The 25,001-nt window shown below is 42.3% G+C and overlaps 1 protein-coding gene across 12 annotated transcripts in view; it reads left to right on the forward strand.

Annotated features, from left to right (window-relative positions):
* Positions 1-12,763: 12,763 nt before the first annotated feature.
* Positions 12,764-25,001, forward strand: part of COPB1 (coat protein complex I subunit beta 1) — a 57,305-nt gene continuing 45,067 nt past the window's right edge. For 7 of the 12 annotated variants that reach the window (XR_012159340.2, XR_012159341.1, XR_012159342.2 and 4 more), the window contains exons 1-3: positions 13,179-13,283; positions 20,094-20,244; positions 23,151-23,380. Coding sequence is in view for 8 of the 12 variants with exons in the window: in XM_073347455.2 (XP_073203556.1) it covers positions 20,154-20,244; positions 23,151-23,380 (321 nt within the window). In the remaining 4 variants the exon portion in view is untranslated. The other 5 variants (XM_073347456.1, XM_073347459.2, XM_073347458.2 and 2 more) reach the window with 5 other exon arrangements.

Below are 25,001 nucleotides of genomic sequence, written 5' to 3' on the forward strand. Positions count from 1 at the left end.
CATCCACCAATGTGATATATGCCGTCATGTGCCAGCAATGCCCCTCTGCCATATACATTGGTCAAACTGGACAGTCTCTACGTAAAAGAATAAATGGACACAAATCAGATGTCAAGAATTATAACATTCATAAACCAGTCGGAGAACACTTCAATCTCTCTGGTCACGCAATCACAGACCTGAAGGTCGCTATCTTAAAACAAAAAAACTTCAAATCCAGACTCCAGCGAGAAACTGCTGAATTAGAATTCATTTGCAAATTGGATACTATTAATTTAGGCTTAAATAGAGACTGGGAGTGGCTAAGTCATTATGCAAGGTAGCCTGTTTCCTCTTGTTTTTTCCTACCCCCCCGCCCCCCCCCCCCCCAGATGTTCTGGTTTAACTTGGATTTAAACTTGGAGAGTGGTCAGTTTGGATGAGCTATTACCAGCAGGAGAGTGAGTTTGTGTGTGTATGGGGGTGGGGGGGATGTGAGAAAACCTGGATTTGTGCAGGAAATAGCTCAACTTGATTGTCATGCACATTGTGTAAAGAGTTGTCACTTTGGATGGGCTATCACCAGCAGGAGAGTGAATTTGTGTGGGGGGGTGGAGGGTGAGAAAACCTGGATTTGTGCTGGAAATGGCCCACCTGATGATCACTTTAGATAAGCTATTACCAGCAGGACAGTGGGGTGGGAGGAGGTATTGTTTCATATTCTCTGTGTATATATAAAGCCTGCTGCAGTTTCCACGATATGCATCTGAGGAAGTGAGCTGTAGCTCACGAAAGCTTATGCTCTAATAAATTGGTTAGTCTCTAAGGTGCCACAAGTACTCCTTTTCTTTTTGCGAATACAGACTAACATGGCTGTTACTCTGAAACCTTATGTAATTCTCCTATTCCTGAAACAGGCCATTTCTTCTACCAAATAAATGGTGAGTTGTGGGATTGGGACGAGAGACGTTACCAGCCCCAAAGCCATCCTGACTGTGTTGTGACTTATTAACCATGTGCATTTTATGGATCTCAGTCTGCAGCACATGACACAATCCGTGTTTAGCCACAGTTTGGGTTTAAGTTGAATGCTATAAAATCTAAATTACCTTTAATAACAAGACTTTCCATGCCACAGTTGTACAGATCAGCTTATCTAGTTTCTCACTGAGATTCCATAGCTATAGATTCTGATATGCCAACTGAAGTTAGTGAGTTTCAAATACATTTTTCACTTAGCACAATGGTGCTCTATAAATGTGATAAGCAAATGAACTCAGCATTATTTTCGTTTCCACCGTGTTTCACACTCGTATCCTTTGTATTAGCGTTTAGTGTTGTAAGAAAGGTATTTGTAAGATATAAATGGGTGGGGGCATGGATTCATTGTGTCTTAAATGTCAGGTTAAAAATATGTTCTTTAACAAATTTTGTTGTGTAAGTTACTAATCTCACATTGGTTATTTGCACTAACGCACAATGCTGTCATGTTGGGTTGCAAACACTATATGAGAGTGTTTAAATACTTAAGAAAACATTTTTATTTTAAAAATGTTAGTGGGATTTGTATTTTCATAAAATCACAGAAATGTAGGGCTGGAAGGGACCTCGAAGTCATCAAGTACAGTCCCCTGCACTGAGGCAAGATCAAGTAAACCTAGACCATTCTTGACTGGTATTTCATAGAATCATAGAATCATAGAATATCAGGGTTGGAAGGGACCTCAGGAGGTCATCTAGTCCAACCCCCTGCTCAAAGCAGGACCAATCCCCAATTTTTGACCCAAATGGCTCCCTCAAGGATTGAACCCACAACCCTGGGTTTAGCAGGCCAATGCTCAAACCACTGAGCTATCCCTCCCCCCATTTGTCCAACCCGTTCTTAAAAACCTCCAGTGATGGGGATTCCACAATCTCCCTTGGAAGCCTATTCCAGAGTTTACCTCCCTTTATAGTTAAAAAGGTTTTTTTCCCCTAATATCTAACCTAAATCTCCCTTGCTGCTGATTAAGCCCATTTACTTCTTGTCTTGCCTTCAGTGGATATGGGGAACAACTGATCAGTCATTCTGAAAACATCCCTTAACATACTGAAGACTTATCAGGTCCCTCCCTCATTCACCCCCCCCCCCCAAAAAAAAAACAACAACAAAACCTAAACCTAAACGTGCCCAGTTTTTTCACCTTTCCTCATAGATTAGGTTTCTAAACATTTTATCATTTTTGTTGCTCTCCTCTGGACTCTTCACAGTTTATCCATCTCTTTCCTTTACTGGACTGGATGCACTACTCCAGCTGAGGCTTCACCAGTGCCAAGTAAAGTGGGACAATTACATTCCATGTTCTACATACAGCACTCCTTTTAATGAAAACCAGAACAATATTAGCTTGTTTGGCAACTGCAGCACACTGTTGACTCTCATTCTAACCTAGCCAGTTATTCCCCATTTTGTAGTTGTGCATCTGATTTTTTTTTTTCAGTTAGGAAGTGAAGTACTTTGCACTTACCTTTATTGAATTTCATCTTGTTGAATTCAGACCAATTCTCCCATTTGTTGAGGTAGTTTTGACTTCTAATCTTGTTCTTCAAAATATTTGCAACCCCTCCCAGCTTGGTGTTATCTGCATATTTCATGAGCATGCTTTCTACTCCATTATCCAAGTCATTAATGAAAATATTGACTAGTACCAGACTCAGGACTGATCCTTGAGGGATCCCACTACATACGCCCTCTGAGTTTGACAGCAAACTATTGATAACTTCTTATTTGAATAAGGTTTTTCAACCAGTTGGGCACCCGCCTTATAGAAAATTCATCTAGACTGCATCTCCCTAGTTCGCTTATAAGAATGTCATGTGGGACTGCATCAAAAGCCTTACTTAAATCAAGGTACATCATGTTTACTGCTTCCCCCATATCCACTATGCCAGTAGTCCTGTTAGAGAAGGAAATTAGGTTGTTTGGTATGATTTGTTCTTGACAAATCTCTGCTGGCTATTCCTATTTTCCTAATAATTCTGTTTTCTTCTAGGTGCTTATAACTTGATTATTTAATCATTTGTTCCAGAATCCTTCCAGGTATCTAAGTTAAGCTGACTGGTATATAATTCCCTGGGTCCTTTTTGTTTTCCTTTTTAAAGACAGGTACATGTTTGCCCTTCTCTAGCCTTCTGAGACCTCACCCATCTTCCATGAGTTCTCAAAAATAGTGCTAAGAGTTCCAAGATTGCTTCAGCTAATTCCCTAAGTAGGTGAGGATGAATTTCATCTGGCTCTGCTGACTTGAGTGTATCCCATGTATCTAAATATTTTTTCCCTATTTGGCTTGCACTCCTTCCCTTTTGTTGCTAATATTGTGTTGAGTATTTGGTCACCATTTCATTTTTTAGTGAAATCTAAAGCAAAATAGGCATTAAACAGTTCAGCCTTCTTGGTGTCAGCAGTTATTAGCATTCCTTCCCTGCTAAGTAGAAGACCTGCACTTTCCTTTGTCTTTCTCTTTCTCTTAATTTATCTGAAGATCTTCTTATGATCTTTTATGTCCCTTGGCAATTGTAATTCATTTTATGCCTTAGCTTTTCTGATTTTTTTTCCCCTGTATGCCTGTGCTATTCTTTTGTACACCTTATTAATTCATCCATGTTTCCACTTTGAGGCTTCCTTTTTGATTCTCAGCTCATTAAAGAGCTCCTGATGGAGCTATATTGACCTCCTACTATTCTTATTGTTAGCTTTTGTGTCTTTCTCTTTAAGAAACTGCCAGCTCTTACTCCCTTGATTTTCTTCCCATGGGACTTAATCTCAGAACTGGTAGGTAAGTCTGCTTTTTGAAATCCATTGTCCTTATTCTCCTACTTTCACCCATTCCTTTCCATCAAATCATGAAATCTATATCATAATAACTTTCATCAGTTGCTTTCCACTTTCAGATTTGCAACCAAATCCCTGTTAATCAGAATCAAGTCTAAAATGGCTGTCCCTCAGTTACTTCCTTCACCACCTGAAACAAGAAGTTGTCTCCATTGTCTTCCAAGAACTTATTGGACACTTTTTGTGTTTTGTCATATTATTTTTCCAACAGATGTTGGGGTACCTGAAGTCCCCCATTACCACCAGGTCTTGTGTTTGGGATATTTCTGTTTGTTCTAGAAATGCCTTATCCACCTTCTGATCTGGTACTCTACAGCAGACCCCTCCCATGGCATTGCCCCTGTTTTTTACTCCTTTTGTCTTTACCCAGAGACTTTCACCTGGGCTGCCTTTTACTTCCTTCTGGCCCTTGGCACAAGTATAACACCACCTCCCCATTTATCATGCCTGTCCTTCCTAAACAAGCTATGACACACTTTACCATTTTTTCAATCATAAGACTTATCCCACCAAGTCTCCCTGATGCCAATTAAATAACTGACCTTTTGTACTAAAATGTCCAGTTCTTCCTGCTTTATTCCCTGTTGTACTCCTGGCATTTGTATATAGACATCTAAGATGTTGAGTGGATTCCCCCACCATTTTCCCTCTTGTTGCTTCTATGACCTTATTTTAATTTCCATTTCACCCCCAACATTCTAGTCTTCTGTTAAGGTCACCTATTTTTTACACCTACCTTCAGGCTTTTGTCACCTGCCCCCTTTGAACCTAGTTGTAAGCCATTCTCACTAGGCTGGTGACTGTCCAAAGATGCTTTCCCCCTTCTTGGACAGGTAAACCCCCTTTTCTTTCGAGCAGTTCTCCCTCCCAGAACAGTACTCCATGCTTGAGGAAGTCAAAGCCCTCCTGTGACATTCTACACCTTGGAGGAGTGTACTGAAACCCCCATAGTCCTCATTTTCATATAAGCGTGATCTTGCATATAAAGCATGCCTTGCAAGGTATCAGGGGAAAGGTTATGATCTGCTGAAAGTCATTTCTCTATCCATATACGCATATCATTAATGCATATGAAGTTATGAGAATTCTATTGTATGGAGGTCACTAAAACATGCTGTAAGTTAGGGAATCAGCCAGATATTAGCTCCCTAGAGGCAACAGCAAGGAAAGTAACCAATGTCTGGGCAGGGATGTCAAAAAACCTATCAACAGCCATTGTCCAGCAAGGGAGCTACAATGCAGTGATGCACCTGCATGAGGCCACACCAGGGGAATTGCTTAGCCTTGCTTGGAGAGACTCAGCAATGCCCCCAGACATGCCTGGACTTGTGCTCCCCAAGCACATGGACTGAGGGTATAAAACAGACAGAGTGAACACATACTGGTTCCTTCTTCTGCCCCCACCTTCGCTGCAAGCAACTAAGACACTGAGAAGAAGACAAGACTCCAACAGAGGAGATTGGCCCAGGTTTAAGGAACAAGCCTATAGATTAAGGACTGTAATATCCAATGGCACGAGAAAAACTGCTTTAATCTAGATGTTGCCCAGTCTAATAGTGTTGAAAGTTTAGACTGTGTGCTTTTAGTTTATTTTAGTAACCACTCTGACTTTTTGCCTATCACTTAAAATCTGTCTTTGTAGTTAATAAAGCTATTTGTTTGTTTTACCTGAAGCAGTGCATTCGGTTTGAAGCATGTTAGAGACTCCCCTTTGGATAACAAGCCTGGTACATATAAACTTCTTTGTTAAATTGACAAACTCATATAAGCTTGCAGCGTCCAGCAGGCATAACTGGACACGGCAAGACAGAGGTTCCTAGGGTTGTGTCTGGGACCGGAGATATTGGCTAGTGTCATTCAGTTGTACAAGCCAAGGAGCTTACATGCCAGAGGCTGCACGTGAACAGCCCAGGAGTGGGGGTTCTCACAGCAGAGCAGGGTAAGGCTGGCTTCAAGAATTGGAGTGACCTAGCAGATCACTGGTCCAGATAATACGAGGGGAATGTAACACCTCCCATCAAAACCATCTGCGCAGCCACGTATTCATTTGCAGGATGCATATGTGCTTGCCAGGCCCTTACCCAGGAAGGAGAGTGGTTTACATTTAGAGCACAGTTCCCCAAACTAATAGACCCAACATCTGGCTCAAAATTGTTGTGCAATCCACCCACTTTCAAGACCTCCAATCCTAACCAGGCAAATTTTTGTAACTGTAAACATAACAGAATCAGCTAAATACAAAATTTTTTAAAGCAAATTTTAATTAAAGTGCATTTTAAACCCCTATTTAATGTGACTGTTTTGGTGATGTAAGATGCTATGCACAAGCTTGAACTGGAGCAATCGTTTTTAGGTAATTATTTCGTTTTTACTTTTGCTAAGACTCATCAAAATAGAAAGGTGTAACAGAAATGTGAACTTTCGAACTTCAGCAACTAAAGCTAAATGGTGCCAATTCAGAGACAGCCAATATCTGAGTTCCTGGATTGTGGAAGTCAGTTGCCAGATTTATGGGTGCTTTCAAGTTGGCTTCTCTGTTTTCTCAAAATCTGAAACAAGGGGAAATTACTAGAAGTCTCCTCTTCATATTCAGAAGACCAATTTCCAAAATACCTATTTAATGCTTCTGCTGTTATGCATGGATAGTACATTCATATTCCAGCCCGGAAGAGTGGAGTTCAACATGTCTAGATGTCAGCAAGGTAGGCTCAGCATTCCACTCAAGATGAATTGAAAGAATCAGCAAGTAAAAATTGCTGCTCCTTGGAGAAAACCTGCACTTCTGCGCTCTTTGGGTTTAGTTAGTACTTTACTGTGGGAGATGGACCTCTTAAGTATGAGAGAAGTTACTGGTTAAAGGAATCTATGCCATCATGAAGCAATACAAAACAAGAATTCATTAGATAGCTATGAATTAAGTTGTTTGCAGTATTGTAGCCTTGTTGGTCCCAGGATACGAGGGACAAGGAAGGTAAGATAATACCTTTTATTGGACAAACTGCTGGTGGAAGGTACAAGCTTTCAAGCAGCACTGAACTAGGTTGTATCTTCCACCCAACAGAAGATGGTCCAGTAAAAATCCATAACTTAATTCATGAGACACAAAAAGTAAGGTATTCTGTTTTGTCAACTGCTTGCAGGATCTCATGGTGATTTTTCAGGCATTTCCTCAACAATAATAGTACTACTACTGAGGGAATTCTGTGCCAAAAAATTAAATACTCTGCACGCAAAATTTTAAAATTCCGCAAATTTTATTTGTCAAAATAACAATCACTATTTTCAATTATTTTGGTAATTTATTTCAAAATACTTGTTAGCAAATAATTGAAAATGGTGTGATTATATAATTTTGAAAACTGAAATTTGCAGACTTTTATTTTTTTAAATTTTTAGTATAGAATTCCCTCAAGAGTACCAGGGTTCTGTGTGGTGCAATCTGGGTGTGGACAGCTCGGTGAAGGTGTTGGGTTGCCCTCAAAATTAAATAAGTATGATAGAATTATAATTATGTAGTAGTAGAAATAAAGATACACAAAAGAGTATATAGGTATTGTAAAAAGGTATGAACATCAGTTCCATGCTGTTGAATTTCACTCTGTAACAAATGCAAGGCCAAAGTGCTAATTATTTCAGGCCAGTACAGGACTAAGAGTGTGCTGGAAAGTGATAAGAACTTTGAGGAAACAATGCTGTTCTCTAAAACAACACCCTGTGCTCTTCCCCACGGGGGGGGGCCCCTTGTCATGCCTATGTAAATCTTGGTACGCAAAGAGGGAAAAATAGATAGTGGGATAAAACTTGTTAAATGAATCAAGAGTCATAGATTGTGTTGTGAAGTAAAAGAATGAATGATGAGCCTGAAGCAGGGAAATAATTGGATAGTAAATGGTGCCAGCCTAATCCTAAGAATTTCAACCTTGATATCGATGGTCCGAAGAATATGCAAAGTGGAGATAACCCTCGGAGGGCGAACCGTAATCCACCTAAAACGAACGCATCAAGGAAGAACAAGAAGATAACACCTAGCTGTCATGGATGTACCACCTGCTGATTGATGGTCATCTTAATTGTAAATTCAGCTTGATGAAGCAACTTCCATAGACTTGTACTGAACCAGAGACCTATAAAAACTGGTGTTAGCCGATGGCCAAGGATGTTTGGTGAGGTGCCAGCTATGCCTGTTTTATACCATCCGTGACTTTAACCACTGGGACGCACTGTCCCTTCGCGGCGGGCAACCCGGGTTAGGCTGACGGATGCCCCAAGGTCCTAAACACCCGTGACTTTAACTGCTGGAGCTCAGAGCTCCTTCGCAGTGGGCAGTCAACACTGACTGACAGGTGCCCCAATGGCAGCACTAAAAGCCTCTCCACACCCGTGACTTTAACTGCTAGAGCTCAGAGCTCCTTCGCAGGGGGCAGTCAGGATTGACTGACAGGCGCCCCAAGAGTTTGCCCCCGTGGAGGCGGCACAACTCAATGCTAGGCTCTTAGTACTCTCACCTAATGGCCAGGCTTTATAGCCAAAACGGCTGAGGTTCTTTAATTGTGTTGGCTGCTTTACAGTAAACCAGAGAAACAAGTCAGGCTTATGCACAAATGGTTACCAAAATTTATTAAACTAGATTCTAATCATGTGGTTACAAAACTGCTAGTGCCTACTTATTTAAATGTAGAGATGTTACACACACAAACAAGTTTACAAAACTGAAGCCACAATCCCAAAGAAAGAAAACAAAGTATAGAGCTCTATTTCAAAATATGTGTACACTAAAGATAGGAGATCAGGTGTGGGTGCTTCTTATCCTCCTTGCATCTCTCGATTCCAGCGGTGCCAAGCCAGGATCGGTCACTCAATTCCATGGAAAGACGAATAAGGGACAAGGCTTAGGGACCCTCTTAGCTGCAGAAGCCTTGGGAGGCTGTCACTTATCTGACCAGCAGATAGATAGTGAAAAGCACTGAAAAATCATGGTGCTGTAGGTCCCGTACTTATACCTCTGTACTCCTTTATTCTCTTTCTCCTTTCTTATGCCAAATTGGGGCTGGTCTGTGTGGGTGACGCCAGCTCTCCCAAGAGTAGTTTACACTTGCAAGGGAGAGAAACAATAAGTTTTGACTACTGGACATTCCTTTTATTAGGGTAAATGTTTTCCCACCTAGGATGTTGGGCTGTGTGCATCACGCTATTTAGTAGGGGCTAAGAGCCATGTCTGTCACAGCTTCTCTGTCTGCTGTGAGCCTAATCGTTGTATATGTTCCCAGAGGCACATTGTAGCAGCACACCTGTGCTTCTCACAGCTTCAAAGGCTGTGCTGGAATTGATGTTAAGTGCCCTGTTGTTTTGGCTCCCTTGTGTTCCCAGCAATGCTGGTCTGAGGGGGGGGCTGGCTGTCTGGCTACAACTGGGTCCAGGGACTGTGTTCTTTGAGTCTGGTTCTATGACCACCCTCCAGGAGCATCAGATTGCCAGAAACGTGGCAATTTGCCTTGTCCCTCTTACAAAATCCTGTTGGTATCATTTTCATTAGTGTAACAGAGGCAGGGTGGTTTTGATTTAAATCACTAGTCAGGAAGACTCTATTTAATCATGGATTTCTACATAAAAGTGCATTCTTGTTGGTTGTTATAACCTTAATACATATTCTTCACAACTCACAGATAGATGTAGGTTTCATTTTTAGAAGGTACACACAATACATTTTTAACTGATTTATTTTGAAAACTCTTGAGATTAGTTTTACAGCTGTATCAGAAAATGAATGATTGGTTATTTCATTTACCAAAGGTAACTGAAGCAGATATGAAGTCATTGGGAGGTGAACTATCACCAATTCAACAGGTTAATTATTAATATTTGGAGGATTTTCTTGCCATGCTGTATTAGGAGGAGAACATCACCAGACTGACATTTAAATTGTTTTATTTAAAACAATGTTATGTATTCTGGATTTTTTTCTTCAACAGCAAACGTATTTTAACAAAACAAGCATATTAATTTTTGAATTTAATTAAACATTCACGTTTTTTAAAATCAGGTTTGTTTTTGTTAAAATTGTTTTAAACTAAAGTAGGTAAATGAAATATTTAAAAAAAAATAAAGCAACTACAGCAGCAGGTCAACACGAGAAACTTAAAATATTGGCTGCTGTAGCTAACTCAGTCGTCTTCCTCTTCATTTTCCTGTTAGTTCATAATCTGGAAAAGGAAAAACAAGCTTTCCTGCTTTTTCAGGTCCCAAACAATTTCTCAATTTGGAATGAATTAGTCCAAAGGAAGGAAATATTCTTCCTACACTGCGAGGAGAAGCTACTGCTGTTAAAAGTGAGATTATCACTTCAACCGTCTCTGAATGCAAGTGCTTAAGTGACTTCCACCAGTTCACTGGGACTTTCTTTAAAACAACATTAGCAAACATATAATTCTTGAATGGTTCTTACTCCCAAAGTGGGTCTCTTTTACAGCCTGCTGCCATTATAGGTTTTCCCTTCTAGTGAGAGAATGGTAGATCTCAAATCATAGAATCATAGAATATCAGGGTTGGAAGGGACCTCAGGAGGTCATCCAGTCCAACCCCCTGCTCAAAGCAGGACCAAACCCCAACTAAATCATCCCAGCCAGGGCTTTGTCAAGCCTGACCTTAAAAACTTCTAAGGAAGGAGATTCTACCATCTCCCTAGGTAACGCATTCCAGTGTTTCCCCACCCTCCTAGTGCAAAAGTTTTTCCTAATATCCAACCTAAACCTCCTCCACTGCAACTTGAGACCATTACTCCTTGTCCTGTCCTCTTCTACCACTGAGAATAGTCTAGAACCATCCTCTCTGGAACCACCTCTCAGGTAGTTGAAAGCAGCTATTAAATCCCCCCTCATTCTTCTCTTCTGCAGACTAAACAATCCCAGTTCCCTCAGCCTCTCCTCGTAAGTCATGTGTTCCAGACCTCTAAACATTTTTCAGAGTAACAGCCGTGTTAGTCTGTATTCGCAAAAAGAAAAGGAGTACTTGTGGCACCCCAGAGACCCACCAATCTACTTGAGCATGAGCTTTCGTGAAGTGAGCTGTAGCTCATGAAAGCTCATGCTCAAATAAATCGGTGAGTCCCCAAGGCGCCACAAGTACTCCTTTTCTTTTTGCTAATCATTTTTGTTGCCCTTCGCTGGACTCTCTCCAATTTATCCACATCCTTCTTGTAGTGTGGGGCCCAAAACTGGACACAGTACTCCAGATGAGGCCTCACCAATGTCGAGTAGAGGGGGACGATCACGTCCCTCGATCTGCTCGCTATGCCCCTACTTATACATCCCAAAATGCCATTGGCCTTCTTGGCAACAAGGGCACACTGCTGACTCATATCCAGCTTCTCGTCCACTGTCACCCCTAGGTCCTTTTCTGCAGAACTGCTGCCTAGCCATTCGGTCCCTAGTCTGTAGCTGTGCATTGGGTTCTTCCGTCCTAAGTGCAGGACCCTGCACTTATCCTAATTGAACCTCATCAGATCTCTTTTGGCCCAATCCTCCAATTTGTCTAGGTCCCTCTGTATCCTACCCCTGCCCTCCAGCGTATCTACCACTCCTCCCAGTTTAGTATCATCCGCAAATGATCTCCTGTGATTACGAACTGGAAAAGGAGTTTCAGAAATCTATGAAGGCTGCACTCAGAAAGACCTCAAGACTTCTAGAATATGCTGCTCAAACAGCTTCACTTGTTTCTACTGCCTGTCCCTCCCTTCTCACATTTATCTCCAGACTTCTTCTCATTGTCCAGATCTATTCCGCCCCCAACAATCTTCTATTCATGGAACTTTTTGAAATTTTGCACTTTTAGAGAGAGGTCAGGGATTAACTCTGGGTACACAAATTGGCAGAGGGACAGTAGGGTTGAGGTCTATTACCTCTCTATATATTTATTTTAAAACGTTTTTGCTGTTATCTCTGGAGTTACAAATCCAGTCTGAGAACTGCAGAACTAAGCATCTCTGATGGTATCTTTTAGACTGAGCACTGAGTGCCAGTGGGTAGATGGAAAGATTAACCTAAATAATCTATACAGAAGCCCCTGGAACCCAATAAGATTGGGTCCCTAATCCATGAACTATTGGAACTCATTTACAAAACTTTTCTTAAACATTACATGAATATATTGTCTCATAGCATAGAATTAGAATTTATAATCCCTTGTTCCATGATGCAATATCTTTAAGCTATAATGTATCTTAATTAAAACAATCTTTAGATAGTTTTCTTCAAAAAGCATTTTATCCAAAAAAATCAGATTTTAAAAATATTTTTTTAAATTGATCTCCCCTGAGAGGGAGGATCTAGGTGCACAGGGGCTCGGTGTGGGGTTCTGGGTGCAGGGGACTCTGCAAGGGAGTCCAGGTGAAGGCAGTTGGGGGGGGTAGGGGAAGTATAGTATGATGGTGTAAGAGACAGTGAATGCACACAGTATTAACTACTATGATTTGGATCCATGTGATTCATCCACTATTCTGTTGTTGCTGGCCTCCTCCATGCAGAGGTAAATACCCTCCTCACTGAACATGACAAATCTTTACCTTACCCGGTTGCGGGGGCAGGAGGGGTCAGTCCCCTCTTTTCATGTACTAGGTATAAATATACCTGCTACTGTATTTTCCACTCCATGCATCTGCCCGAATAAATTAGTCTCTAAGGTGCCACAAGGCCTCCTCGTTGTTTTTCCCGGAAATGTTTCTCTTCCTGATTTGGCCCAGGGCAGATCTGATCGCCGACAGAGACGGAGTAGTCAGGCTGCGTGCGACGTGTGACCCAAGGAGGCTCAGCCATCGCGGACAGCGCGCTGCCTCGCTCGCAGGCCGACTGGCCCAGCTCTGACCGGCGCCTGTGGCGAGCTGTTTCTAACGGGGCTTGTTCCCCGTTCTGCAGCAGCGGCGTTCAGGCCTAGTCACGAGTTTCATTAGCTGCCGGCCGGGGCCCAGCACGCCCCCAGCGCCGGGCTGGTCCAAACGCGCGGCCTTTGTCTTCCACGCCGCGGGGGTGAGCTCCAGCCGCCTGCCCGGGGCGTGCCCCGCGCTCTGCCCAGCCCGGCCAAGGACACCCCGGGGGGCAGTGACGTGGCTGTCTCGTGGCCACCTGCCAGGGCCAGGACGGCGGCGGCGGCGCGGACGGTCAGGGGTCACCGTCACGCGGCGAGTGAGGGCTGCGCGCGGGGCTGGGGCGAGCCCATTCAAACGCGCCGGCCCCTCCCATCCCGCGCGGGGTGCGCGCGCTGGAGCCCCTTGTTGTGCGCTGCTTCGTACGGAGGAGGCGTGTCCTACTACGGCCGCCGTACTACCGATGTGGTCCGTCACTGTCGCGCGGAGGGGTTCCACGTCAGCCACAGCCGAGCAGCGGGCACAGCCGGGAGGGAGACGGGGCTGGAGGGGGCCTGCCGCGGGCAGCACGGGAGGCAGGTACAGCGCCTAGGGCGGCTGCGGAGCGTGGAGGGCGCGAACTCCTGCGCTGGGCCCGTGTCGCCCTGAGGGCCGCGGCCGGAGACTGGCCCCCGCCCCCATTCCGGAGCCAGCGGCCTCGCCCTGGTCTCGACGGGCACCAGCCTGCCCTGGGCCGCTCCTGCGGCCTCCCGGGCAGTCCGGGCTGGGCCGCGGGGGTGGGAGCCGTTCCCCTGGGCGGGCAGCCGGTCCGGGCCCTGCTCTTGGGGGTCCCCGGGGGTTGCGGTCGCCGTGCAGCCGACGAGTCAGCGGGTAGCGCGGCCCGCTGCGTCGGGACCCCCGGGTTCTCTTCCTCGGTCCGCCACCGATTTGTTTCGTGACCTGTGAGGCAGTCGCGGAGCCATCGGGCCGGGTCTGTGCAGTGCGAGGGAGGCTCCCGGGGAGGTGATGCCCCCATGCGATTGGCTTTGACCCTCTGGACTCCTAGTACAGTTAACTGGGGTTTCCCGCGGGTAGGGTGACCAGATAGCAAATGTGAAAAATTGGGACGGGGGGGGGGGAATAGGAGACTAAAAAGAAAAAGACCCAAAAATCGGGACAGTCCCTATAAAATCGGGACATCTGGTCACCCTACTCGCGGGCGCTGAAGCTGCCTGCCCAAAACTCATTGCAGGGTCGGGGTGTGAGATTGCAGCTTTACTTTATGATTTCTTTTCACCTTTGCTAAAAATTCTCATTCTTTTTGGACTGAAACTTTCTGTGTCAAATAAAATTGTGGAAACTTTCAACAAAGATCCATTCCACTAATTGATTGTTTTCTTTCTGGGTTCTTAAACCTATGTTTTTTTTGTTATGGTTATTTAGCAGTATTGTTAAATCTTTGGAGTCAATGTGAATACAAGGACAATGAAAAGTTATATTTATATATATTAAACCTTTATTTCTATTTACTATTTAAGTTTCTCATTTTGTAGACATGTATTTGGATAGCTTTGTGCTGGAGCATTCCCATTGAAGTCAGTGGCAAATGCGTTTGCAGGTTTGCGGCCATGGCTATAGCCGTTCATCTCCCCCCCCCCCCCTTAAAAATTAGGAAAAATGTGAAATAAAAACCATTGAACTTTAAAACTTTGAACTAATTATGTGGCTAATTCTCATCAAGGAATAGTCACTTGGAAAAATGAAAAGAGAACTTTTTGAATTGATGCTGTAAGCAATTATAAATTTGCCTTGCATTCTTGATAGATGTTTTTATCCTGTATCTTCAGAGCAGTGACTTTTAAAATAAGTGAAGTTGCTGAAAAACACAGTTATACAGCTCTATAGTTTTAGGGCAGGGGTTCCCAAAGTTGGTTCGCAGCTTGTTCAGGGTAAGCCCCTGGCGGGCCGCGAGACGCTTTGTTAACCTGAGCGTCCGCAGGTACGGCTGCTCCCAGTGGCCGCGGTTCGCCGTTCCCGGCCAATGGGAGCTGCGGGAAGTGGTGCGGGCTGGGCCACTGCTTCCCGCAGCTCCCATTGGCTGGGAATGGCGAACCGCGGCCACTGGGAGCGGCCGTACCTGTGGACACTCAGGTTAACAAAGCCTCTCGCGGTCCGCCAGGGGCTTACCCTGAACAAGCCGTGAACCAAGTTTGGGAGCCCCTGGTTTAGGGCAATGGTTCTCAACCAGGGGTGTGTGTATCCCTGGGGGTATGCAGAGGTCCTCCAGGGTGGGTACATCAACTCATGAGATATTTGCCTAGTTTTACAACAGGCTACATAAAAAGCATTAGCAAAATCAGTACAAACTAAAATTTCATACAGACAATGACTTGTTTATACTGTTCTGTATATTATACACCAAAATATAAGTATAATATTTATATTCCAATAGGTTTATTTTATAATTACATGGTAAAAATGAAGAAGTAAGCAATTTTTTAGTAATAGTGCTCTGTGACACTTGTATTTTTATGTCTGATTTTGTGAGCAAGTGATTTTAAGTGAGTGAAACTTGGGGGTACACAAGACAAATCAGACTCCTGAAAGAGATGCAGTAGTCTGGAAAGGTTGGGAGCCCCTAGTTTAGGGTATGTAGTGTAGAGTTGTAGTTAACAGATTTGTGCAAAAGAGAATTGCACAGCTCCATAGTATGCAGCTTTGTTCTCAGTTTAAAAATAAGAGTTAAATGCAAAAATCTGTGTTCATGAAATGTTAACACTGAAAACCTAAAATGAATAAAATCAAGAAGTGCAACAATTATGATTCTTATGACTCAACTCTTAAGAATTTTCAGCACTTATGAAATGTTTAAATATTGGCAAAGTGTTTTATGTACACTGATCAACAATACCTGATTATACCTTCCATGAAGCCTCACATGATTCTCAAGACATTTACAGGCTTGTAACTGGTGTGAGCAGAGTCATTGTAGAGACCACGTAGAAGTTATAAGCACTGCCTGCCTATTTTGTGGAGCTTATGATGACCATGAGCACCATGTTTCAAATTTCTCAAAATGAGTAAGTTCCAGCAGGTGAACTCAGTGGGTGTACAGGGTCACACGGACAGTTGGCATTAATGTAGTCCATTATTATAGTTCTGATGCAGCTTTAACTTGTTAACAGACCTTCAGACTTAATGCATTATGGAACCTAGTGCTCCAAATAGGAACTACCAAAGAAGGCTCCCTTTCTCTTATTACTAAATGCTTATCTAACAGTGGGAGCTCTGACAGAGCTTAGCAAATTTGACATGCTGAAGTTCTGGAGGAATGCTCATATTAGTAGGTTTGTTTTTTTTTAACGAGTAGTTGAATTTGATCAGTTTAAACAAGTTTTAAATCTGTATCTTCGTACTTTTCTTTATATGTGATGGGAAAGACCTAGTCAAGGGCCAAAAAGTCAGGCAAACCTTGCCATCACCCACACGCAGATATTCCTAAAGTTTATCCTAAAGAGTTTCAACTTGTCACCAGGGTCAGAAAGAGATTCTTCTCTCTCTCTCTTCCTTCCTTCCCCCCCCCCCCCCCATGTATTATGGAAGAGGTTTCTTTTGTTTTTTTTAAATCTTCTTGTGAAGCATCAGGAGGTGGCCATGTCTGGAGAGGGGACGTTGGGGGTGGGGGTCGTCCAGGGTTCTGCATAACATCGAGCATCCTCTCAGGTGCTTGGCTGGCTGGTTCGGGCTCGCGTGCTCAGGATCTAACTGATCACCAGATGTGGGAGCAGGAGGGAATTTCCCCCCAAGTCACATTGGCAGTGACATTGGGATTTTTGCCTTCCTCAGCAGCATATGGGTGCAGCTCGCTTGCTAGGACTATCTGGGTATATCTCAACCGTTTCCCTGCCAATAGAACATAAGAATGGCCATACTGGGTCAGAGCAATGGTCCATCTAGCCCAGTATTCTGTCTTCTGACACTGGCCAATGCCAGGTGCTTCAGAGGGAATGAACGGAACAGGTAATCATCAAGTGATTCATCCCCTGTTGCCCATTCCCAGCTTCTGGCAAACAGAGGCTAGGGGCACTTCAGAGCATAGTTTTGTATCCCTGCTCATCTTGGCTAATAGTCATTGGTAGACCTATTCTCCATGAATTTATCTGGTTCTTTTTTGAACCCTGTTACAGTCTTGGCCTTCACAACATCCTCTGTCAAAGAGTTCCAAAGGTTGATTGTGCGTTGTGTGAAGAAATACTTTCCTTTTGTTTGTTTTAAACCTGCTGCCTATTAATTTAATTTGGTGATCCCTAGTTCTTGTGTGATGATGAGTGAATAACACCAAACTGAAAAGTCCCAATCTTATTAATCTCTACTCATATGGAAGCTGTTCCACACCCCTAATCATTTTTGTTGCCCTTTTCTGTACCTTTTCCAATTCCAAAATGTCTTTTTTTTAGATGAAGTGACGAGATCTGCATTCAGTATTCAAGAAGTGGGTGTACCATGGATTTATATAGAGACAATATGATATTTTCTGTCTTATTATCTGTCCCTTTCTTAATGATTCCCAACATTCTGTTAGCTTTTTTTGACTGCCGCTGTACATTGAGTGGATGTTTTCAGAGAACTATCCACAATGACTCCAAGATCTCTTTCTTGAGTGGTAACAGCTAATTTAGACCCCCACCATTGTATATGTATAGTTGGGATTATGTTTTCCAGTGTGCATTACTTTTAGTTTATCAGCATTGAATTTTGTGTGCCATTTTGTTGCTCAGTCACCCAGTTTTGAGAGATCTCTTTGTAGTTAAATTCAAAGCAGACTATCCTTAGCAGTTTTGTATCATCTGCAGATTTTGCCACCTCCATTGTTTACCCCTTTTTCCAGATCATTTATGAATATGTTGAATAGTACTGATGCAAGGACAGATCCCTGGGGGACACCACTATTTATGTGTGTCTATTCTGAAAAATGACTATTTTTTCCTGCCATTTGTTTCCTATCTTTAAACTGGTTACGGATCCATGAGAGGACCTTCCCTTTTATTTCATGACAGCTTACTTTGCTTCAGAGCCTTTGGTGAGGGACTTTGTCAAAGGCTTTCTGAAAATCTAAGTAAACTATATCCCCTGGATCACACTTGTCCACATGTTTGTTGACCCCCTCAAAGAATTCTAGTTTGATGAGGCATAATTTCCCTTTACAAAAATTATGTTGACTCTTCCCCAACAAATTGTGTTCATCTCTGTGTCTGATAATTCTGTTCTTCACTATAATTTCAACCAGTTTGCCTGGTACAGAAGTTAGACTTACCAGCCTGTAACTGCCAGGATCATCTCAGGAGCCTTTTTTTAAAAATGGCATCACATTAGCTATCCTCAAGTCATCTGGTACAGAAGATGATTTGAATGATAAGTTACATATCACAGTTGGTAGTTCTGCAATTTTGAGTTCCTTCAGAACTCTTGGGTGAATACCATCTGGTCCTGGTGACTTATTCTGTTTAATTTACCAATTTGTTCCAAAACCACCTCTAATGACACCTCAATCTGGGACAGTTCCTCAGATTTGTCATCTAAAAAGAGTGGCTTGGGTTTGGGAATCTCCCTCACCTACTCAGTCGTGAAGACCTATGCAAAAAATTCATTAAGTTTCTTGCAGTGGCCTTATTTTCCTTGAGTGCTCCTTGGTCCCTCCTATTTTCTGACTGTGGCACATAATATAGTCTAGTCACCTATGGGCTGTAATACTTTGATCTCATTTCAGTTGCTGGATTAGTGTGCGGGGTGCTTGTTAGTATTGGTGGCCTGTGCTATAGGAAGTCAGACTAAATGATCCTTCTGCCCTTAAACTCTGACTCGTTCGCACCCGTTTTCACATATTTATAACTTCCTGATATATTATGCTTTGGGGCTCAAATGATCAAGTTTACTACTCTGTTAGTGGATAAAAATCTCATACTGTATAGCATGCTTAATAAATATTAAAATAGTCACAAAACTCCATAGTAAAGGGTATATTTCAATTTCCATTTTGAGACCAATTCTGAACTACTTGCATACAACTTCCAGGAAAAAAAAGCTACTTTTCTGCATAAATTTGTCATGGGTAATCTCTACCCAGAGAATTCTTAAGTTTGAAATCAATTGAACAGATGGTTACAAAATATTGGAAAAGTGACAGTTTTCATTTAAAAAGAATCTCTTAATTAAAACATTACTATGTAAAGCTTCAAACTTGTTTTATGTATGAGTTCTTAATAAGAACGAGTGAAAAGGACTTTTCTTACACCAAAAATGCTCAGTTATTACAGGGTGATCTCCAATATGTGTTCTGATTTTTGTGAAAGGCCTAACAAACATTACAAGTTTCACTCTCCTAATTTAAGGTTATAGCTTCACAGGATAGTTAGCTTCTCTCAAGTTAGCTTAGCCCAAGTGAGAGCTTCATATTGCAAAGCAATTCATATTTGGATGCTGTTCCAGAACTTCATCCCTCTGATGGTTAGAAACCTTCTAATTTCCAGCCTGGATTTGTTCATGGCCAGTTTATATGAATATTCTTGTGCCAACATTTTTCATTTAACGTAAATAGCTTTTTACTCTCCCTGGTATTTACCTGTCTAATGTATTTATAGAGAGCAATCATACACCTTTCAGCCGCCTTTTTGCTAGAGTAAACAAGACTGGCTCTTCTTTCCAGTGATCACAGAAGTGTGGGACTGGAAGATACCTCAACAGATCATTTAGTCCAGTCCGCTGCACTCATTGCAAGAGTACATAATAACTAGACCATTCCTGACAGGTGTTTGTTTAACCTGTTCTTAAAAGCCTCCAATGACGGAGATTCCATAACTGCCCTCAGCAGTTTGTTCCAGTTTAAATTAAATTAACTTGTTTCAGTAGTTCTTCTTTACACTTGTTTCAGTTTAAATGAATCTTTAAAGGGTTAAAGGAAATTGTTTTGTAATCTTAGTTATAGTATTTGTTACTATTTTATTTACTATTATACTTTGCTCTTACAGCACTCTTCATTCATAGATCTGAAAGTGTTTTGCATCTTCATACTCAATCCACTAGACCCTAGCTGTCCCTATAAAACTTGTTCATTAATATTAAAACAAGTAGTTCACATGTTCATTAGAATTTTGCATATTACTTTTTCTTTGGGGATTTTGCATACTTATTTTAACATTTTAATACACTATTAATAAGAACATTTATAAAGTGAAAGGAGATCTAACTCTTTGGGGAGAGGTTTTGAATAATGTAGTTTAGAAGTCCTTTAAATCCAAATTTTTAGAGAAATTGAGTATTTAATATTTTTGTGGAAATTGCAATAGCATACTTTTGTGCTGTTTGTTATGCAGTTATTAACAAGTTCCATTAATTTCATTTTGTTTTTTCTAGAGTGCCTGATATTTGTCGGAAGTAATTCTTCTATTAAGAAAGTATTTGTGACCAAGAACAATGACAGCTGCAGAGAATGTATGTTATACGTTGATTAATGTTCCAATGGATTCAGAACCACCATCTGAAATCAGCTTAAAAAATGACCTAGGCAAGTAATGTACTTTATGGCTAACAGGCTATTCAGTTTTACTTGAATTAACACTTGTTTTTCTTTCTCATTATATGATGACCTTTAATGTAATACTTACTGTAAAATATAAAACCAATCTCTCTTAAACTAATTGCTTTTATAGTTATTTTAAAAAGTACATAACTGTAATATTATGTTTAAATAAACTTAATTTGGTAATTGAAAAATTTAACCTTTATCCATAACATTACTATTCTAAGTCCAGTAAAAAGGTAGTCAGGATACAGACCTGTACTTAAGTATGGGAGTTCAGTGGGACTACTCACTCACTTAAATACTTTGCTGAATTGAGGCCCTAGTTGGTGAATATAGGATCTAAAGCACCTATCAGAATATGCCTTACAATTTAAAAGCAAGAAATCTTGGGACAAAGTTATCATTCTGTTTTATGACTTGAATACTTCTCAAGTATCCTAAGACCTGTTTGAGGATGGGAAATAGAGAGAGGTTACTTCATGGTAAAGCCTTCGTTTTGGCCACTCAAATAAAAATTCAATCCACTAAGTAAACTGTCTCCTATGCATAAAAAGGTAAAACGTAATACCTTTCTGTATTTCATGTATGTAGAAAGATAGTACTTCCTATTGAGGTCAGTGAGAGTCAAAGTAGTCCTACAATGCAGATTTCAAGGAGAGTTCCTGTTTGCAAGTTCTGTTCTACCACATAACTTGTTGGAATACTTCAACCAGTCTGAAAGCAGAGAAAGGAAAGAGTAGAATACCTCCAAAAAACACTTGAAATAATTAACATTTCCAAAGCCAGTAGAACTCTAGTAACCATTTCCTCCCCATAATTCAAGAGTACCTACATTAGTATGTGTTGGGTCAGAAGTCTGTCTATCGCAAAATAAATGTCTGATGGCCCTAGCAATCTCTGCTAATTAAATACTGATGTATACAGCAATCTGTGAATTTAGGTTTGCTGGATTAATGTTAGATTTTGAAACTTGAGGGAATATTTCCTCTGTTTACAGTGTTTTGGTAGTAACTGTCCACTAATGACCTGTCATTTATATAGATCCTATCTTGATTGTATCTGAGCAAGTCTGTCTTTTTGTGTCTGTTAACTCTCTCTCTCTTTTCCTATATATGTAGTACATGTTTGTGCTCAGGTAGATTTAATAAGGAATGCACTGACTGACTGGAGTTCTTAAGTTTTTGCTGCTTTGTAGTTCAGTACATATTGCCAGTACTAGTGCATTCTTACTAAATGACTTGAATGAGGTTACTCCTGAGGGCATTCTGCCCCCCAAAATTAAAAATTATGCACACAATAGTTTAAAATTCTGCAAATTTTATTTGCTAAACAAATGTGGATGCTCCAGCATGATGTTGTGGAACACAGGCTACTGGCTGCACAGAGGTGGGAAATCACTGTGCAGCTCCCCCGTCCCTGGGACATGGACTCAGCGATGAGGCTGCACTCAACCCTGACACAGCGCAAGGACTGGGCTTGCCCCAGAAATACCCCTTGGCCCTTCCTCTCTGTGCCAGGCACACTATGTGTGGGCAGGCAGTCTCAACAAGGCAGGATCCAAGGGTTGAAGAGCTTAGTGTTGGGGGGAATCCAGGTGTGGGTTGAGAGGGTTCTATGTGAGGCAGTCTGGGTATGGGTGGCTCAGTGGGGGATCTCGATGCACAGGGGCTTGTTTAGGGTTTCTGGGTGCAACAGTAATGGGACTCTGCAGGAGGGGTCCAGGTGAGGCTTGGGGTGGGGAGGTCTGGGCGTAGCGAGGTAGTCTTGGTGTGGGAGGCTCAGTGGGAGATCCAGATGCTGGGGGGAGTAGGGCTCAGTGGGATGGGGATCCAGGTGCAACTCTTTGGGGCTCAGTGGGGTGGGGATCTGGGTGCAGGTGGCTTGTCAGAGTGGTCTAGGTGCAGGGGGAGTGAGACTCATGGGGAGGTTCTGATTGCGGGGTGTGTGGCTTGGCAGGAGGGTCTGGGTATGAGGGGGTATGGATGCACAGAGGATGGAGCAGCAGCTCCCTGTAGAGGGATCCCTCCCCAAGCAGCTGAGGAGTGATAGGCGCAGGAAGCGGGGGGAGGGGCAGTTTGCAGAGCTTCCGGCAGCTGGGGGAGAAATCTGAGGGTGGGTCTGACCCAGCCCCAGATGTCGTGCAGGGGAAGAGGAAGTCCCATCCTCCCCTGCCCAGCCGGGACTAGCAGCTGAGCCTGGTGCAGGGTAGGAGCCACCGGCCTAGTCTTTCCCAGTCCCGCCCCTCTGCCCCACAGTGATTTAAGTCTCTGCTGGCTGCCCTCAGCACCCAAAACATACTGCTGGGGAGGATTGCTTGACCATTCTTGTGGCTTCCCTTTGCTTCTCCATCAAAGTCATTTTTTTTGTGAAGAAGCAAAGAAGTCTGCAGGGGACATAAATTCTGTGCATACGCAGTGGTGCAGAATTCCCCCAGAAGTAATTGGTTCCTATGCAAGAATGACTGCAACACCATAATGCTTTGTGATTTCCTGGTGTGTATATGGTCTGTCAGTAATGAAATTCCCTTCATTAGAGCTGTGTAGTGGAATTAACTGAGCTTCATTGGATGCTAAATTACAGCTGTATTTATTAAACCTCCCATGCTCGTTTTTTATTCTCTTAAATTTAGGAGTATGAATTCATTAGCGTACTCCTTAGCACAGTCTGGTCCTGGTCTTTGACTAGGACTCCTAGATGCTATGGTAATACAAAAAAAATAATAATGTGGTGGTGTCTTGAGGGGCAAGGTTTATATTTGCTGGAGATCAATATTTCTGTTAGATTGTTTTAACAAGTCTTGATTATTTAAGTAATTCTGGGAGTGCCTGTTACTTTGTCACTTTCTGTAATAATTGCTGTGCTTTTGAACTCCTCCTTCCCTCTACCAGAAAAAGGAGATGTGAAGTCCAAGACAGAGGCCTTGAAGAAAGTAATTATCATGATCCTGAATGGTGAAAAACTACCTGGACTTCTGATGACTATTATTCGTTTTGTACTGCCTCTTCAAGATCATACCATCAAAAAACTGCTGTTAGTCTTTTGGGAGATAGTTCCGAAGACCACTCCAGATGGCAAACTGTTGCAAGAAATGATCCTTGTATGTGATGCCTATAGAAAGGTAAACATGTTCATTTATTCTGTGTTTTTATGCCCTATCACCCTTGTATCTGATCGATCTCTACATAAAGCATATCCAGGTAATATAATATTTTGATCCAAATGAGTAGATGCACTGCATTCTTTTCCTCAGTGACCTAACCACTCTGACTTAATGGGTCAGAGTTGAGGAATTGCCAGCCGGAAGATCTGTTGCCAAGAAAATACAAACACTTTCAGTTATGCCTAAACAAAGATGTACACTGTCTGCTTTCCAGCAGGAGTGGAGCTGAGTGGTGAGGACCAACCCTGTTACCTTTTCTTGTGATATCTTCTCTGGGGATTAACAGTGTTGATGCAATTGTTATCAGGGAGTATAAAAGGGATAAGTTATCTTTGAAATAACTCTATCCTATGCTATTTAGGACTTCACAGATGGTAACCAGCACCTTCAGTTATACCTGGACATGAAATTGCAGCACACATGTCCATGTGTAATACGTAGTTATCAATTTGTCTTACCTTCTAAAAGATGGCATATGTGTCTGGTCTAGCTGGAGCATTCAGGTAGCCCTGGATAGAGTTAGTTGTTTTTGTGTAGTTAAGTGCTAAAGGCATGGACTGTTGTGGCATGCTCTGCATCTGAGACAAAAGGTTGTACTTTCTTGGCCAGTTGCAGATAAAAGTTGATGTTTCTGGCCATTGCTGATATCTTTTGTCTTATGTAGTGTTGTTGTAGCCATGCTGGTCTCAGGGTTTTAGAGCGACAAGGTGGGTGAGATAATATCTTTTATTGGACCAGCTTCTGTTGGTGAGAGAGACAAGTTTTCGAGCTTACAGAGACCTGAAGAACTTTATGTAAGCTCAGAAGCTTCACTCTCTCACCAACAGAAGTTGGTCCAATGAAAGATGTTACCTCACTCACCTTGTGTCTCTAATATCCTTTGTATTAATCAGATCTAGCCTGTGAGCTAGTTTTTGTCCACTCACTGGAAGTTCCAGGAAATAGCTCTGTTGAGATAATTGAAAAAGAGGCATACACCTGATCATCATAGTGGTTTTAATGTTTCCCTCTGTGGCTTGACAAACACTGAATAAAAGAGTCCTCAATTTTGCACCCTGTGGGATTCCATTGGTGAGAAACAATGAGAAAATACTGTTTAGTGTGACAGACAGTGGTTTCAGCACATTAGTTGCCCAATGTCAAATGTCAAAACATTTTTATAGACATTGCAAAAAAGTTTTAAGAAGGGATTAGAAAGAAGGCAAGGCATTATGGGGGACTCCCCCCATACAAAGTGGGAGCATGAGAGAAAGCATGAAAGTTTACAGCAATGTAATGAGTGGACAGTGAAGGTTGGCATCATCGGCAGAGCAGAAGTGGGATGCCATCTCAAGATCAGTGGCATAGGTCTAATAGAATCAACCTGTATTTCTGACCTTTATCCATCTTTTTGAGGAGACTGACTGCTGACATCACTAGATTCTGTGGCATGTCCAGGTTTGAGACCCAACTGAATATGGTCCAAAAAGGAGGATATTGGATGCTGCTAGATTTTGGCATTCTGTCACCTATCCTTCAGAAAGAGTTCAGAAATTGGCAAGTTTGTTTGAGCGGGGACCAGATCCTCCTGTGTTTAAGG

Source organism: Lepidochelys kempii, chromosome 6 (genome assembly GCF_965140285.1).
Source record: "Lepidochelys kempii isolate rLepKem1 chromosome 6, rLepKem1.hap1, whole genome shotgun sequence".
In the NCBI taxonomy this organism is placed as follows: domain Eukaryota; kingdom Metazoa; phylum Chordata; order Testudines; family Cheloniidae; genus Lepidochelys; species Lepidochelys kempii.